Source organism: Panthera leo, chromosome D1, assembly GCF_018350215.1.
Source record: "Panthera leo isolate Ple1 chromosome D1, P.leo_Ple1_pat1.1, whole genome shotgun sequence".
Taxonomy (NCBI): domain Eukaryota; kingdom Metazoa; phylum Chordata; class Mammalia; order Carnivora; family Felidae; genus Panthera; species Panthera leo.
In genome coordinates, this window is record NC_056688.1 from 81,247,206 (window position 1) to 81,265,449 (window position 18,244).

The following is an 18,244-nucleotide window of genomic DNA, read 5'->3' on the forward strand; positions in this document are numbered from 1 at the left end:
GTGATATTCTTTTTTTTTAATTTCCTGGTAAGACTGCATTTGAAAGAAGAGTTCTGATAGATCCAAAGAAAGAAATATGAAAACCCTGAAATGTAGGCCCTTACTATTTCTTCTTTTTGATGTTGTGGCTGAAATTTCTTCTTTATAACATGTTTTTAAAAATAATGTTCACATGGAGTGCCTGGGTGGTTCAGTGGGTTAAGCGTCCCACTCTTGATTTCGGCTGAGGTCATGATCTCATGGTTTGAGAGATGGAAGCCCACTTCGGGCTCTGTGCTGGCAACAAGGAGCCTGCTTGGGCTTCGTTTTTCCTTCTCTCTCTGCCCCTCCCCCACTTGCACTCTCCGTCTCTCAATAAATAAACATTAAAAAAAACAATAAAATAAAATAAAATAAAATAAAATAAAATAATGTTTACAATGGCTACATACTAAAACTTTTGGAAAATACCATTGGTACTCTCATGATTTAATAACATAAATATTAGAAAATATGCAACATTTCCAAAATGTATCAAAGGAATACTAGTTTCACAGGTTCTTAAGAAAAAACTATCCTGTAAGCAAATATATTTCTGAACTTTTGAGTTAAACAGTAAGTTTATTTATTGTAGATTCTCATTCTGCCTTTAAAGTACGTTATAGTCACCTGGGAAACAGTAAAAATCAAGTCTCCAGGAACTCTCCCCCTAGACATCATGGAATATTAATTCTGGAAGAGCAGGTATATACATTGTTAACAAGCATCCCACATGATTCTGATGCAGATGGTAAAGAAATATTGTCTTGGCAATTTTAATATTTTAATAAATCTTACCATTTTTAAAAGTTAGTTATACAAAGCACCCTTTCCATTTGATGATGGGATTTTTTTATCTTCATATCATGGTGTTCTTGGGAAAACAGTTTGACAAATCCTGGAACACAGAGTTTTCTTGGAACGCTTTCCAGAGCAGTTTAAATAATGGATGTAACATTAACTCCTTAGTAACTTCTCATTTATTTTTAAGGTACACATGAAAATTGGCATAGCCGTCACCTTGTAAAAAGAGAATGCTACACAAGCATAAGCTAAATGGCAAAGTGTTTTTATAACGGCTGATTCAGTTTCCACTTGTCAACTGTAACCACATTTAAGAACATATATACTGACTTAAAATCAAAATATGCAAGAATAACAAAGAACTTAAACAGGAAAAGCCCATATCTCTTTTTAGGGCAAGGGTTTTTAAAAAATTTATGCATAAAAAAATTTACCCATGTTTGGCTGTCCTGCATATTTATTCAGTGTTGAAACCTACATGTTATATTTCACAAAGAAAAATTGCAAATTTATTCAGAATAAATTATTAGAGTTATAATCCGGTCTGCAAAAGTTTTCTGCTTTTTGTATGAACATGAAATGTGAGCATTTTATCTAAATTCTCTGCTTAAATATATGTGTAGAATTTTATATACCTAAATTTTCTAGCTATTTCTTTTTCTGATTACTATTCCAAGTAAATATGGCCTTGATGTTTCAAAACTACCCAAGAAAAATTCAGAGGATAAAAATAGTTCAAATTTTCTTATTTGAGACTTGATGTTTCAAAACTACCCAAGAAAAATTCAGAGGATAAAAATAGTTCAGATTTTCTTATTTTTGTCCTATCAGCAAGGACTTAGTCTGTGTTTTCCACATTCCAGAAATATCATGTGGTTCAAAGATGATGCTTATTCATTCTTAACTTTCATATGAAAAGAGTCAAACATATTGTAAGCCAACTCAGCCATCTCCTAGCTCTCTGTTTGAGTTCCCTGATGGGATTCTTAAGCTTCTCCCACAAATATTTTAAACACAGTAGATTTGAGGGAGGGAGATGTTTTTAAAACATTAAGAATAATATTTTTATTATAATTGGGATTAAACTTAGATCACTTTTATATGCAAAGGATCCTTCACTCAAAAATATAATAACATAGGAACATTCAGACAGCCCAATATATGAAATAATTAAGAGTGAAATCGTTCTGGGGTGCCCGGGGGGATCAGTCAGTTAAGTGTTTGACTTCAGCTCAGGTCATGATCTCACAGTTTCCAAGTTCAATCCCTGCATAGGGCTCTGTGCTGACAGTTGGGAGCCTGGAGCCTGCTTCGGACTCTCTCTCTCTTTCTCTCTCTCCCTGACCCTTCTTCGCTCCACACTGTACCTCTCTCTCTCTCCCAAAAATAAACATTAACAACAATTAAAGAGTGAAGTAGTTCTGTGTGACAAGGAGCAGGGGACGTAGGGTTCCACCCATGTGACTGCCCATCTCCCTCAACCCCGTGGCTGTGTGAAACACTGGTTGGAAACAGTGGTTCACATAACAACTTAGTTATAGTTTTGAGTGGCAGTTGTAAATAGGTGGGTAGGTAGATAGGTAGATCGATGCTGTCCTGATGCAAGGTATAAAATAGAATCTTTCAAATGAAAAATTCAGGGAAAAATATAGAAAGCTCTATCTATGAATAATATGTAATTAATAAAGGTGGAGGATAAATAAACAAGGTGGAGGATTATGGGTAGAAAATGATATGGTCCTGCAGGTTTATTTGTGAGGAAGAATTAAGGAAAATTGCAAGTTATTATGGATTTCAAGGATTAAAAATACACTTGTGTATTGTTGGGAGAAAAACAAAATGTCACCAACCCAGAAAACTTCACAAAGGAAAACACTTGTATTAATGAATAAGCATTAAATCAGAATGTGATGTGCATCACAGGCAATTCTCCAACAGATTGTAAAGACAGAAGGAAATTCCATCCTTTAATATAGCCAAACAGATAAGCAATATCCAATCCTCAAGTAAGAGGACACAACAGCAATAATTGTCCCACATAGTTTACCCTAAATTTGACTGGGGATTAGAGTGTTAGTTATTTGGGAAAAGTGAGTCTCTTAATTTTTATTTGCTTTCATAATATTAATAGTCTAAAAAGTATGTATATTCACTTTTTATAACTTCATTCCTTCATTTTTCCTTATTGTTCCCAAAACATTTCAAAAAAATGTTTATGAAAAATTTCAAACTAGAGCAATAAAGATAAATGTAGAATCGTGTTTAATCCAAACGTCCCTCCCTTGCTTTTCTAATATACCTCACCATACCTATGGTCAATAATTATAATTTTTATCTCCTCTAAATAACAGTCCTAGATTTTTTTGTGCTGAAAATTATTTTAAACTAATTTCTGCATTTTTAGCTTTTAAAATATATATATATAATACCTCATTTAGCAAATATTTATTAAATGCAAAGTGGTCTCAGGCCTTGAAGGAAATAAATTAAACTGTAAATTAAACACTTATCAGCCATCTGAGTGCTTACTGTTTATCAAATGATGTACCAAGTATACACCAGGAATACAAAGTGAAATGAAATAAAACTACTATCTTCAAGAAGCCCAATCTCCTGTAGAAGATAATCAGTGATCAGTTATATAATGATGTCTAAATAATGCAAGCCAATCTGTGTACAGGAAGTTCAGAAAGAAGATGGGTTTATATTCCAATGGGGATTGAATTATGTATGCACGCAAATTTCTGTATATTTGAAAAAATGAAATGGGGAGATAATTAAATGAGTTTAAGATGGATGTAGCAAACCTTGAAATTCCACATTTGAATTTAGTATTGAGGTATGGCAAGGACAACTGAAAAAAATTCTTTTCTAGCAATATAACCAGTGTTTGCAATGAAATGCAGTAGTACAGAAGGTTTTCAACTTTTCTAAGCAGTTAATAACACAGTTAGGACCACATATTGATTGTCCTGACTCAACCCTGCTTTCTAGATACCACACAGGGAGGAATTTACTGATCCTCTGAAATGGGTTTTGGTGGGTGGGGATAAAGAGTCATTTTAGAAGGCCCAGACTATGAGATTCCTGCGCTCCAAAATGAGGATGTGGTAAGAATCTTTTAAGAGTTGAATTAACCCCTGTCACCAGAATTTTTAGTTTGTTTAAAATCAGACATGGTATACACCTACTTAAAACAAACTACTCCATGTTTTCCCTTTGTAATTCATTCAAAACCTTAGAATCAGTGGTAGGACCCCTTGTTATCTGTGCCTGTTCATCATCCCTTTTACCACTATGCTCAACTTGCAGTTTATGCTTCAGAGATTACTGAAGTAGTTGCAGTTTCCTGAATCTTGCAATACTTGGTGTTGCTCCTGTAATTATGTCAAGAATACCATGTCCTAAGTATTTTATTCAGAGGATGACTCTTATGCATGTATCAAGATTCAACACAGAAAACACATGCTCTAAGAAGGTTTGCCTGATTCCTTTCTCCTTCATCTACAAACACTAATTGAGATCCGTTCCAATGTACACGCATAGCCCTCTCTGTTTTCCTGCCTTATCACACTTTATTATAGCTATCACTTATCTTTGCAACTATAAAGGAAGCTCTTTGAGGGTAGATACCCTCTTTTTTTGTCTAAATTTTTAATGGTTATACTTTAACATACCTTGCAAAATAATAAGCATTCGTTACATATATGTTTAGATGGATAGAAATATAAATGGATGGATGGATGGATGGATGAAAGACTTCATATAACACGTAAGCCAATGATCCAGTTCCTATGCACTGTGTAGCAGAAGACAGAGTCAAAATATGGACTTAAAAATAAAATATTCAAAAGTGATGTATTGATGTATCAGAATTCTTTGCTTATTAACTTAGATTCTGAAATTAAAACAAGGCATATTCAGAGTTCTGACTCTATTATATTGGCTTATTTCATGTATTTCATAGGCGGGCAGAAGTTCGAGTGTTAAAATACTCAATGTGGTTGAATGTAGTCACTCTCTGGTTTCTCTTTTTTCACGTGACTCTCTTCAGCTGTATCCATTATTTTTCAGGAAAAAATGCTATTACACTGACCGGAGCAGCAAATCAATGGGCAGGTTAGTGGTGATGTGTAATTTGTTTACAACCAATCTGTCATTTGGGAAAAAGAAATAAAAAGAAGACATTCAATTACCCACATCAGCAGTTGTAAATTTTAGGAAGAAAAACTTTTCTGATTTGTTCTACAATTTCCAAAATGACTTACACCAAATTTAACCATGTTTACAATAAGATAATCTATTTTTTTTTTCTACTTACCATTGCCATTTCTGGAATCCTCTCTTGATGTAATGTTGTGGCAGGAGAATTTTAATTGCCAGTTAGCCTCTTAGGAGATTTTAATGTAAAAAATAGTTATAAAACCAGGATTGATGGGTAAACGATGACCCTCTAGAGTAATAGAAGAACAGACAGGGCAAAAATCTTCTGGCTAATTCAATTTAAATCTCTTATTTGACAAAGGTGGTCAAGGAAAGACTAGCATCCAGAGTGACAAAGTGGTTTATCAAGGCCACACAGCATCTTTTTGAATCACAGACCTACTCTTATTTCACCAACTGAGCTGCCTCTCATATTCTAGCATTCAAAACAAACTTTTCTTCAAGAGCATCATCTCAAAACTTCTCTTTAAATATTGTGGTAACAGTAGCTATGACAAAGGAATTAATCAAACCACAACCTTGAGACAGGAGAAACTCTCCCACCTGAATCACCTTGGCCCTGTTTCACTGAGGAAAATGAGCTTTCATTTAATGGATGCTAGAAACAAAAGGCTTCTTACACTTGGCTGTTTTTCTGCTTCTTGCAAAAGAATTCGTTAACGAAAGCGGAATGTCAGTGTGACAGAATACACTCTATTGAATAATGTTGCAGGATATTACAAGTCAGAATGACACAAAACTAGAATCATATAGTGTGAATATCAGAATGCTTTAGGAAAGGATTCCATAAATGTAATTCCTTTACCAAAGAAAGTGGCTGAATATAATTTGGGACATTAGAATAGGAAAAAGTTTAATTTTAGGATAGGGGAATGTTGGACTCTCTTAAGCATTAAATTTAGATGTGGTAGGAACAGGTGACGGGAAAAGTAAATCATAGGGGGAAAAATTTGAAGTTAGAATGAATATTAAAGGAACTAGTACTTAAAAGTCTCTTTAAAATAATAAAATTATTATTTATGCTCCTTAGCCAGGTCAGACTTTTCTGTTTGTCAGGTTAACATGGTCAGATTTAGAATGAGTTTTTATCATTTCCCTTGGACATATTTGGTCCTCGTCTGTGTAGCAAATTTTCAAAATTATTTTTCTATAATAAAGTAAAAGTCATTGGAATGTCACAACATACAAATTTACAACTGCAGAGGGTGTTTTGTTTTGTTTTGTTTTCTCTACATGAGCCTGCATCATGTTGGATGTATTGATAACACATCTGGGTTAAGTTCAGTGTGCTCTATAGAATTAGTGAGATTTTGCTACTACATAATTAGTGGGTTTTCTGATAAACATCTTTCTTTCAGAGACTTGCAGAAGGATAAAACCCTGTATATTAAAATAGCAACGAATTTCTATGTAATATTATATAATTTAGTTTTAGTGCGCACTTGCTTTTGGAATGTGTGATAAACGTGTATATTAGACTCTATAAAAAACATTTTTAATAGTGGAAAAAGTATTTTTTTTCTGTTTTGGTCAAACTTAAAAGTAAACTAGAAAAATAAACACCATATTGTATATCATAATATGTTTTATTATCTTTTGTGTTTGTTATTATTTTCTGTTTAATTTCACAAAATGAAAATTCAGTTATATTATTCCAAATAATTCTTAAACTACTTTAAGCATTACTATAGCCTACCTCTTTACAATTTACTTACTACAAATAGTGATAAGTATTTACTGACTTTTTGGATGCATCTGGGAAGGGTACAAATAAATAGGACGGGCATTTATAAATGTATATGACATACTAAACTGAGAAAGAGAATGTCCTGTTATTTGCTTGAGTGTAGACTTTCAATTAAGGAAATGACTGATTTTGATATTTTTCAGACTTTAACTTTGGAGAAGAAATTTAAGTGTTTTCTCGCTTTCTTGTGTGTGTGTGTGTGTGTGTGTGTGCGCGCGCGCGCGCACGTGGTGACAACCATCATTATAAAAATTTAAAACCTAATTTGTATACAGTTGGAAAGAGAGAAATGAAAATCAGTTATGTGCACCTAGATTTCACTTGTGCTTTTCCTTTATTGGAGTGGGAAAGATATTTTGTGCATGGGTATTTTGACCAGTAAACATTAGGTGGTGAATAATGTACAGGCAATTATCCAGCTTTTCAAGATCATCATTTCTCCTGGCAGTTTGATAGAAAATGGCTGTAGTTTTATTATTGCTGCTATTTATCATTTGTTTACAAAGCGTTTTCACATTCAGTTACCAAGGCATCTTCAAAATAACCCTTCAGGGAGGCAAAACAAAGAGTAACTGGTTTTGCAGATCAGGGAAAATAAATGACCATTATCACCAATCTGCACCACCCCGTGCCTCATTCCCCGGCTTTCACAGCTGGTTGGGTAGAGCCTGTGCTCTGACTGGGTTCTTTTGGCCCTTTAACCAGATATCTTACCAATTTCCAAGAATTCTCTGCTTTCCATTGATGTTAGCAAAGGAACTTAAAGCTCCATTAGGAGTCATCTCCACAATGTGCCATCCATGAAGTCTTGAGTCCGTAAGATGGCCAAGGTGACACAGATTCGCTAGAGTGTAGATAAAGCATTAGATTATGTTGGTGATGTGTTGGTGAGACTGATACTAATAGACAGAGTAGTAACACTCTCTTTCCTTATTATTATCATAAACATTAGTGAGTATTTACTGGGTGGATTCAGGTGTTACATATTTAATTCTCAAAATATCCCACCTTTTAAGATAGGAGAAAATTGAATGAGAATCAAGGAAATTGAGTAATAATCCAAAATTTTGCATCCCATGATTCAAATCCAGACCTGACCACATTTCACTATCAGAATCATTTGCTTCCTCGTGGGAAGTGTATATGAAAAGTCTTAATTATAATATTGTTTATTTTTGTAGAAAATCAGTGATGGCGTGAGAGCCTTTTTATTTTTTAAATGTTTTTAAAGTTCACCTCTGCTTCTAATATGTTTGTATGTTGTCAGAGATAGGCCCTCAGGATCTGTAGTTCATCAGCATTTCCTAAGTCCAGTCAGAATGTATCCTTCTATTTGATCCTTCCAGCCACCTAACAAGGTAGGACAGATAGAGTCACTTCCTCTCTCTAGAGATGAGGAGCCTGAAACTCCAAGATTGAATTTGCCAATTTCAGTAACTGACAAATTAGGTCCTGGGACGCTCATCCTCCACCTTCTACCCCATTGTTTCCCTCACTGTGCTAAGTCTGAAAAGCTGGAGTGATTGCCATATAATCCATTCAGTGATTTGTAAGTGTCTGTGCACTAGTCGCTGAAATATGGAGATATTCTGTGATTTCGGAAGCTTTTGTTATCATGAGAAGAAGCAAAGTGAACACCTCAGATATTGCTCATGTATTATTCTAGGCTAGAAAGTAATTCTTTGGTCCCTCCCAAACCAAAAATGACTTGGCATCTGTATGATAACCTACCTGGCAAAGGAAAGGTCCAGACTCTCCACATGCCAAACTTTAGGTCAGGAATTGATTGCTATTTCAGATGATTCATACTAATTTTACCATAACAGATTTGAATGAAATAACTCCTAAGATACACTATTAGCTGCCTGCACATTGCTATACTGAATTTTTTAAAGCGTAAGCAGAGCTGACCAAGCAGATATTAAGAAGCATTGTATTTGTCTAGGAAACTATTCTCTCCTGCTACTTTGAGTCTTGCTATTGCAGAAGAGCCCCAACATTGGTAAAGATGGAACCTTGTAAGTAGTGTGTAAATATTGTGCTATTTTTAAGTAAACATAATTACTATAGTCACTCAGAATTAAGTTTTCAGAATCAATCTCTGGAGTCTATGTCTCTTTCTTTTGCTTTTTTTTTTTTCTTTGTAAAGTAAAGATGATTCCAGTCAGTATGTATACATAAGAACTGGGTTATGACTGTAATCTAAAGCTGAGACCGAACGAAGAAGTATCCTGATGTAAAATTTCCTGAAACAGTATCTTAATGTCATATATTTAGTGTCTGTGCTAAACCCATCACTCAAAGTGCAGCCAGTGGATAGCAGCATGGGCATCCCCTGGGAGCTACTTAGAAATGCAGGATCGTAAGCCCCACCCTGGGCCTACTGAATTAGCTTTTTACCAAGATCTTCAGAGGATTCGTTTGCCCATCAGTCTAAAAAGTACTGCGAAGGCTCCTTGCCTCAACTTGTTAATAATCAAGCTTAAGAAGACACCAACTTACAAGTCTCCAGCAAAGTCAATATGTTTTTGATGAGTGAGGAACCTGAGGCAAGAAGTTAAGTAACATCTGTCAGTTTGCACAGCTCCCGTGGCGCCATGCTGCCTTTGAACTGTTTTGCTTGACTCCAGAGCCCTCGCTGTTTCTATCAAGGCAGAGGTTCACAGCTCTGCTGGGTGTGTTGTACTCATTTCTTTCTTTTTTTTTCTTTCCTTTCTTTTTTTTTTTTTTTTCTTTTTGGTAGGGCCACATTGCTGTAGATTTTTCAAAGAATCAGGGAATAATCGATAGCTACATATGTATAGGTATACATACATACATCTATGCACTCACAACTTTGATAGATGTGTCATGCTTTTATTGTGTTTATGCTCTTTCCTACCACTGTCTCTATATATGATGATTTTTTAATATTTTCCACAAGATATTTTGCATAAGGATAACCTAGTTACACTGACTTTAAGCAAATGCAAGGTTTGCTTTGGTTTGAAATTTATGTCTTTTGTGTGAGAACGAAAGAAATGCACGTGTGTGGGTATGACTGTCTTTTTGGAACTCCTTTCCTCGCCCCCCACCCGCCCCCCCCACCTCGGAATGGTGATGGAAGGTAGGCATGACTCTGGAATGCAACCTAATCTAGTTCATGTGACTTTGTTCCAGTGTGCAAAATTATTTTAGAAGGATAAAAAAATGGATGTCCCAAAACCCAATGGTTCTCGACAAGTCAGCTTTTCCACACCTGGAGGAATCAGACTGCTATACAGGCCCCTTCAGCCGTGCACGGATTCACCAGTAAGTTCACATTTCTTTTTCGTCCACCACCTGCCTCGATACCTTTCAGTATCTAGGAGTTTTTGATAAAGTAAAAATACCCTGGAACAGTTCCATTGTTTGCCAAATAAGTCAGAGAATGTATCATTTTATTAAAACGTTTTTATACTTAATTTACCAATAGCACTCAGTGAGCATTATTAATTCCTAATCAGCTGATTTAGGGACATTCAAGTAATGAATATAATTAATTGTAAACTCATGGGCCAACAGTCTAGCTCCCAGTTCTTTCAAAATAATTATGATGGTGGTAAATACCCAGTTAAAGTAACAATAATGGTAATATGAATAGAATTGCTATTAAATAACATGATTGAATATGGATTATTCTAATTAATAAATTATATATAATTACATATAATTAATATGTATTTATTAGTTTAATCCACTTGAGTCTAATTGTATGAAACTAAGATGAATGAGAATTTTTTTAGGGACTTGTTGCATAATTCTTTGTCTACATCCCAACAAGTCTCTATTCCTAAATTCATTCTACTAGTATTTATTGAGTTTTTTCATAATAAAAATTGAGGATATGACACAGTCCCTGTCTTTATAGATGTTGAGAGGCAGGATGAAACAAATGAATTAAATCAAATATTTGGGAGGAGAGAGTTCCCATTAATTATTGCCTCTGTAACATGTCCAGTGGTCCAGAATCCCGTCTCATACTGCCTCTCAATGCTCCAATGTCTCACACTGTGCATTTCCCTATCTTTATGTTTATCCTATATTATCTAATTATTACTTTACATTTCTGTCTGCCCTGCTACACTGGGAATACTGTGAAGACAGGGACTGCAACTTATTTGTTAATTTATATACCATGTGTTTTCTCCCTCTATAATGCAACTCCATGAAAAAATTGAACTTAACCTTCTAAAGAAATATTTGTTCACAGAATTCTGAACCAATCTGATGGTAAAAGAAGTGTGTGGACACTGCTTCTGATTATTACAATTAACAGAGCACAGAGCAGCTATGGTAACTTGGTGCATAGTCAGGTACAAATCAAAAAGCACAATATCAAAATCCTGGAGGCTAATAAAATGGACAAGTATACAGATTAGCATGAAACAAAGCGGAGTAAAATCAACGTGTTAGGAAAGACACAAATACAATGCACGTTTGTACAAGAGAGGGGGAAGCTACATCCAGAGGAAAGGATCTAGGAAGCCTTTTTGAAGAAGATAGTCCTTTTCAGCAGGTAAAAATGTGGAGGAAGGTGGAGAGAGGTGGGGAGAAAGACATTAGAGACAGCAAAATGCCGAGACAGCAAAAGAAGTGTGACATTTTAAGGTGTGATAAATTCTACAATTTGAACAATCAGATGCAAGAAGCCAGAGCTGTAGAGGATCAGACTGAAGGAGAGGCTGAAATGCAAAAATAGAAACCTGAGAAGAAAATGAAAAATTTAATTATGCACGTAATGCTGAAACATTAAAAGTAGGAGTGCTCTAAGAATCAGAACTATGCTGGAAAGGTCAGGTTGGAAATTGGACAGCCAGTTAAGAGGACATTCTTCTCATAACCTAGTAGCTCAAAGCCAGAGAAGGGCAGTTCAGGTAGAAAAGTTGATTAGTTCAGCAGTTATTTGAATATGGATGGTAAAGAGAAAACAAGAATCATAGAAGACCTAATACTTCAGTACTAAGTGCCAGAAAAAAAATGGCAGATTATTAGTCACAGAGATAACTGGAAAAAGGAAGCAGTAGAAATTGAGCATGCTTCCATTTTTTTGAGGCTCCCGGCATATGACAAAGTAGATGCTAAAACAGACCCTTCTTTTCCTGTCAAGACCACCCTTTTGCTCTTTACTCATTGGCTCTAATATGGTTCCTCTTTGCAAAGCTTCCTACCTGGGTAGAGTACAGGGCATGAATGGAAAGGGAGAACTATTGTCACTCGTTGCTGAACTTCTAAAAACAAGACAAATTAGCTTGGAAGGTGTGGTATGGGCAAATTATATCAATTTTTAATGTGTTCTATTTGGCACTATATTGCTTAAGGGAGTACAAAATTTACGGGAGCCAATGGACAATCTAATGCTGTCCTTGTTTCATGCTAAACAAGAAATATGAGGACATCCAAGCTTCCTTATAAACTGAAAGATACTTAAATGAATATTTGATAATGTCTGTATTATTTATAAGTATATTTTGTCTCTGCCAATTGATTTTTTTTAAGAGGATGGTTTGACTTACTATACCTCTCATGCATTAGTTTTAATGGGAGAACAGATGGATGAAGACCTATGAATTTGTAACTGTTGCTGGACTCTGTGCTCTGCTTTGAATATTAAAACAAATCCCTTATCTTAACAGCTTCATAATAAACAATAAGGACACATTCTTCAGTAATGCTACTCGAAGCAGGATAGTCTATCACATGCTACAGCACACCAAATATGAAAATGGAATATCAAAAGTGGGTAAGAACACTAATTAAAAATATAGAAAGGGTAGAATTTGCTGTTACTAATTATATCCAGAAATATTTATTTTGACATCTGAAGCTTTGCCCTCATGCGTTAAATATGAGGATATAATGCATTGAGCACAAACTCTAAGTATTCCCTTCTTCAGCCTTTCAGTAAAACAGAACTAAATAAAACAATAACAACAAAAACTTCTTCAAGGGCATTTAGCCATATGTATCATATCAAAACATGAAGAGTGCTAACACTTTGGAACAGAAATTTCATTTCTTGAAAATTTTCTTAAAGAAATAATCAGACTTTTGAATAATATATGCAGAAGTTTGTTAATAGTGACTTTGTTTTATAAACAAAGATTAGAGTAGAATAAAATTGTAAACAGTTTAATTGTCCATCATTAGGCACTGACAAAAGTTAGCTTCATTGCCATAAATGCATCCATTTAAAACTGTTATTCTTAACTCAATTCTTTTTTTTGCATTATTATTTTCCATATATATATATTTATTTATTTATATTATATATATACACACATATATATAATATATATATAATTTATTGTCAAATTGGTTTCCATACAACACCCAGTGCTCATCCCAACAGGTGCCCTCCTCAATGACCATCACCCACTTTCCCTTCTCCCCCACCCCTCATCAGCCCTCAGTTTGTTCTCAGTATTTAAGACTCTCTTATGATTTGCCTCCCTCCCTCTCTGTAACTTTTTTTCCCCCTTACCATCCCCCATGGTCTTCTTTTAACTCAATTCTTAACTCTTGACTCAAATTTATCAAACATCTGTTATATGCTATATGTCACAAAAAGCATATGACACAGACCCCTTACTTGTGGAAAATTGAAAATTAGTGGTTAGTTCTCCATTTACTGACTTTGAAAGAAATCTGCAATGTATAGTCATGTGAAAAAAAGGACAGATTAAAAACTGTAAGTCTAAAAAACCCCAAATAAACAACAAACTATAAGTCTAATGTAATCCCATTTCCTAAATGCACATTTATAAAAAGATAAAAGTCTGAAAGAATGTATATACAACTTTTTAGAAATTATCTCTAGAAGGTGAAATAACAGCTAATTTTAACTTTCTGAATTTCTGTGTTGTTTAAATGTATAGCAGTATGCTGCTACTACATGTATATTGCAAAAGAAAATTTCACCTAGAAAAATTAAATGAAATTGCAGTTTACGTAGTGCAGAGCAGAAAACAGTGGGTAACAGTCGAGCTGGTCTTTTACTTATTAGGGTGAAAATTACAAGACATGAAAGAGATTCAATGTTAGTTATGTCCTAAAATCCTTACAAATGAAAAGTTGACACACACTGGAAACTTGGACCAGTCTCTACTGAATTGTACTAAAATATAGTGCCACAGAAGTCAAATGTACTATGTCAAGTCATTTTTTTCAAATCAGTCATTTTTTTTAAAAAGGAAAGTTCAGACTTTGGTTCTCCTCTGATTAATAATTTATTTATTTCAGAGTAGTCAAAATAGCTAATTTGGACACTAAATCCTTACAAAAAAAAATTGACACCTAGTTTTCTACATAAGAAATAAAAATAGAGGAATCCAGAATACAAGTTAAAAGTGTGTCTAAATGATAGCATTATGTGCTTATGTAGTCTTTATGACATTTCAAATGATTGCAAAGATATTATGCCCTTTGTGGAACATACAGTATACACAGAAGAGTATAAAAATAAAATTAAAAGTCCCCAAACCCAGTTGTCACTCTCCCAAAATGATACTGAATATATACATAATAAACTTGCATGATTCTAATAATGATGTGTGTGTGTGTGTGTGTGTATATACATATGTATATATGTTGTGTTATATATGTGTATAATATATGATGTATATATATCATTATTAGAGTCATGCAGTGTTTATGCTTTTCTGTCCCTCTTAAAAAGTATTTATGAATATTTTATCAAGTTGTTTAGTATGTCTGAAACATTGTAAATAGTTGTACAATATTCTATTCTAGGCATTCAATAAATTGCAGTTATTTACTAAACACCTTATATAAATGTACCATAATAATTAAATGATTTCCCAATTTTGGATGTACAATGATCTTATTCTTTACCAATGTAAACAATACTGCAACAAAAGTTATTCTCCCCAAATTTCCCAATATCTAATCTTACAAAGACAGTAAGAGAATGTCCATTTCACTACACTGTCACTGAGATGGAGGAGATTTTAAGAAGTGTCACATATTGCTGTTTGTCTCTTTGGTTCAGTATTAAAGATTTCACAAGACCAATATCCTTCTGAAACATTTTTTCTTTTTTGAGAGGACACCTCCTTGGCTTTTTTGACCAAATGTTGTTGTTGTTTTGAGGCAGAAAAAAACCCTGCTCCAGTTTCATGTGATCCCAAATAAACGGTATTAAAATGCCTCCTATTTCGTGATCTGGCAAAGTGCCATATGTTAGTACCTTAGAAATCTCCTTGCTGAATGTTGTCAGGACACAAATAGATTCTTTAGTATCAGTCTTTCACAACCCCACTGCCCTCAGAGGGGATGTGGCTATGGATGTTGTTTGGGTTGCTTTAAGTTGTTAAGTTACTTTGTTTTCCCAAGTATATGTGTGTTTCCCCAGAGGAAAGTCTTCTTTCAACAGACTCAAAAACTGTTTTTTTTTTCTCTTTCCAGGTATCTGTAAACTTATAAATAATGGCTCATATATAGCAGCTTTTCCTCCACATGAGGTAATTTTGAAATACAATTTCAATTAAAAAAAAGTTTCTCATGATCAAAATGCTGATTTTTTTTTTTTAAGTCTGGCTGCCGTCTTGTGAGAGGATTCAGTCAGCAAGTGGCCCTGGGCCTCTCTGAGTCCCCATTATGATCTCTGGCTGCACACTGGCCCCTGTGCTCCAGAACCTTTGTGCAGTTTGTCCCATATTAGGAGTCGTGGCCCCAGAGAGAACTCAGGAACATTGTTCAACCACTCTGACCTCCTTCCTCTGTTCCAACACAGAGTTCTATGCTTGACCCAGCTTGGGATCCGTACCACTCTCAAACAGGGCAGGTTCTGGTTTGTGCCTAAGACAAACCCAACAACAAAAACCTATACCCCATTATTTACATGATTCTCTGCCAGGTTATTACCTGTTTACTAATTTTAAGTAGAAATGCCTGCTCCAAGCTGTGGTGAATTCTACTGCTGAGTCATGAACGACATTTGAATCAGTTTTGAACATCCTCTCCCAACATGCACACACACACACACACACACACACACACACAATTTTTAAGGCAATTTTGCATTTTGAAATAAGAACGGGGTCTTTAGAGGTTTAATGTCTGCAATCTCAAGACCCATCCTTTCTATTTATAAAGGCTGAGGATTCACAGGATGTAATCCCTATATCTGAGGAATTCATAGTCTAGTAAAACGCATAAGGGATAAAAAGCATTGAGCACTTCCTATTTGGCACTGAGCTCAGTGTTTTGTATGGATTATCTTATTTAATCCATAGACTAACCTTTTGAGATAGACAATAGTAATAACTCCATTTTTTTAAGCTAGATCATTGAGGCACAGAAAAGCTATTAAAGGCACAGACTTAAGACCAAGAAGCCAGACTCCAGTGCTTGTATTCATTGTGGTATGCCTACTCACAGTAGGAAAAAGATTAATAACAGGTAATATGTTAGCTTGTTTCATGAGACAGGCCCTGTGCACCTATTTTCTTGTTACTCTGACAGTAATCTTGGGGGGTATATATTATTATTTTCTCATTTTAGAGATTCAGAAACAAGGCTCAAAGAGATTAAACACTATGTCAGATTTGACGTAGTCTGTCAGGGGTGAAGTGTTCAGTGTAGCAAACCTAAGGCCCTGGGAGAGCTTCATAGCAAAAGAAGGTTTCGTTTGTTCTCTGTGTAAGTAATTTCACCTATATAACTAGTCTGTGTTCTAACAGTTTGACACTTTCTTGTGTGAAATTTGGAAACTATTAGGAATCGATTGTAAATAACAGTCATTTTCCCACTCATTGTTATGTGTTGGTTGGAGGAAGGGACTATTATGAAGAGGTAGGGGAGGTGGTCACTGAGTGCACATGGTTCTCTGAAAAGAGATGGAAATACATGGACCAGCAGGGGTCATCATTGCAGTCAGTTTTCTCTTACAGCTACCTGGTGTCACTGTCAACCCAGAACAGTATGGTTGAGGTTCTTGAGCAGAATTAAAACAATGATATACTAGGGATTCTAAGCTTAGCTCCTAAAACCCAGGAAGTACCTATGTCTGACCACTGAAGAGGTGACCACTGGGAAGGAAATCAGATATTTTAAAAAGATGATCATGAATGACTGAAAGAAAGCTGAGATTTTGGTTCACCTTCCCTTACTTACCTGATCTCAAAGCAGTCTACCTTAACAAGCCAGTCCAATTGCATAAGCAAACAAATCTTTCCCAAATGGACATACCCCATGCTTGAAATCTTGACCTTCACTTTCATCTTCTTAGCTTCTGATCTTTAGCCTTTAAAAACCTTGGGCTCTCTTAGGGAAGAAAACTTGAACTGCACCACAGGAGGAAAACTTTTCTCTTCTTCCGTTTGGGGTTCTTGGGCTAGCCTAATAATTAAGTTGACATAAAGCAGGTTAATAGGAGAAAAGCAAATTTACTTATGCATGTATAGGATCCCCGCAAAGACATGAGAGCCTCTCCAGCAGTCAGGCAATTGAGGTTTATATGCTATCCTGAGCTAAGAAGAAGAGGGCAGGCATCTGGGACTTGTGGAGGGAAGGGACAGGGAAGGGAGACAATTCATAGGACGATGAGAGGACGAATATTGGATGAGCCAGTGCTTGCCATGTCTTGTAGATAAGTATTTCTTATGTAAAAAAAGTTATCTTTGGTAATACCTCTCTTCCTCTCATAGGCTTCCTATCTAAATTATTTTAAGAAGTTAAGGGGTAGGTAAAAAACTCTTCTTGAGTCTATTGGCCCTAGTTATCTTCAGCTTAGAAATAATCTACATGCTGAGGCCCCTGGGTAGCTCAGTCAGTTAAGCGGTGGACTTTGGCTCAGGTCATGATCTCATGATTTGTGAGTTTGAGCCCTGAGTCAGGCTTTCTGCAGTCAGCACGGATCCTGCTTTGGATCCTCTGTCTCCCTCGCATTCTGTCCCTACCGCATTTGTGTACCCATTCATGTGCCCGCTTGTGCAAGCACACCCTCTCTCTCTCTGTCTCTCAAAATTAAATTAAATTAAAAAAAAAAGAAATCATCTACATGCCAGAGTAGCACATTCTGCAGTCGCCCATCCTGAAGCCCCTCAGCACTTTACCTGTACTCCCATCTTTACCTAATCAATTTATCCATTTCATTAGAAGACCAGAGGTAAAATCCACATGTGTTTCTCATTTCAGTCTTGAGGCATCTGCAGACCATGATTCAAGGTGTCCTCTCTCTTTGTAGGAACTCACACCCCTGGTTGTCTGGGATCACTCAGATGATAGTTTTCTACTTTTCAATGGCCACAATATATCAAACTCTGCAAATTAACTAAAATTGATTTTGTACTCATATGTGCATGCATAGCACTTTATAGTGATTATCCAAGTGGACCCTCACAAAGCTCCTCTGTGGTAGAAATCATTAATATTTATTCTTGTTCTCATCATCTACATGAAGAAGCTAAG

The 18,244-nt window shown here is 35.4% G+C and overlaps 1 protein-coding gene across 4 annotated transcripts in view; it reads left to right on the forward strand.

Annotated features, from left to right (window-relative positions):
* ANO3 (anoctamin 3) overlaps positions 1-18,244 on the forward strand; it is a 184,780-nt gene that overhangs the window by 74,840 nt on the left and 91,696 nt on the right. For all 4 annotated transcript variants that reach the window (XM_042905626.1, XM_042905628.1, XM_042905629.1 and 1 more), the window contains 4 exons: positions 4,897-4,941; positions 9,953-10,084; positions 12,448-12,554; positions 15,239-15,294. In XM_042905626.1, the coding sequence (XP_042761560.1) occupies positions 4,897-4,941; positions 9,953-10,084; positions 12,448-12,554; positions 15,239-15,294 (340 nt within the window). The remainder of the gene's footprint in view (positions 1-4,896; positions 4,942-9,952; positions 10,085-12,447; positions 12,555-15,238; positions 15,295-18,244) is intronic.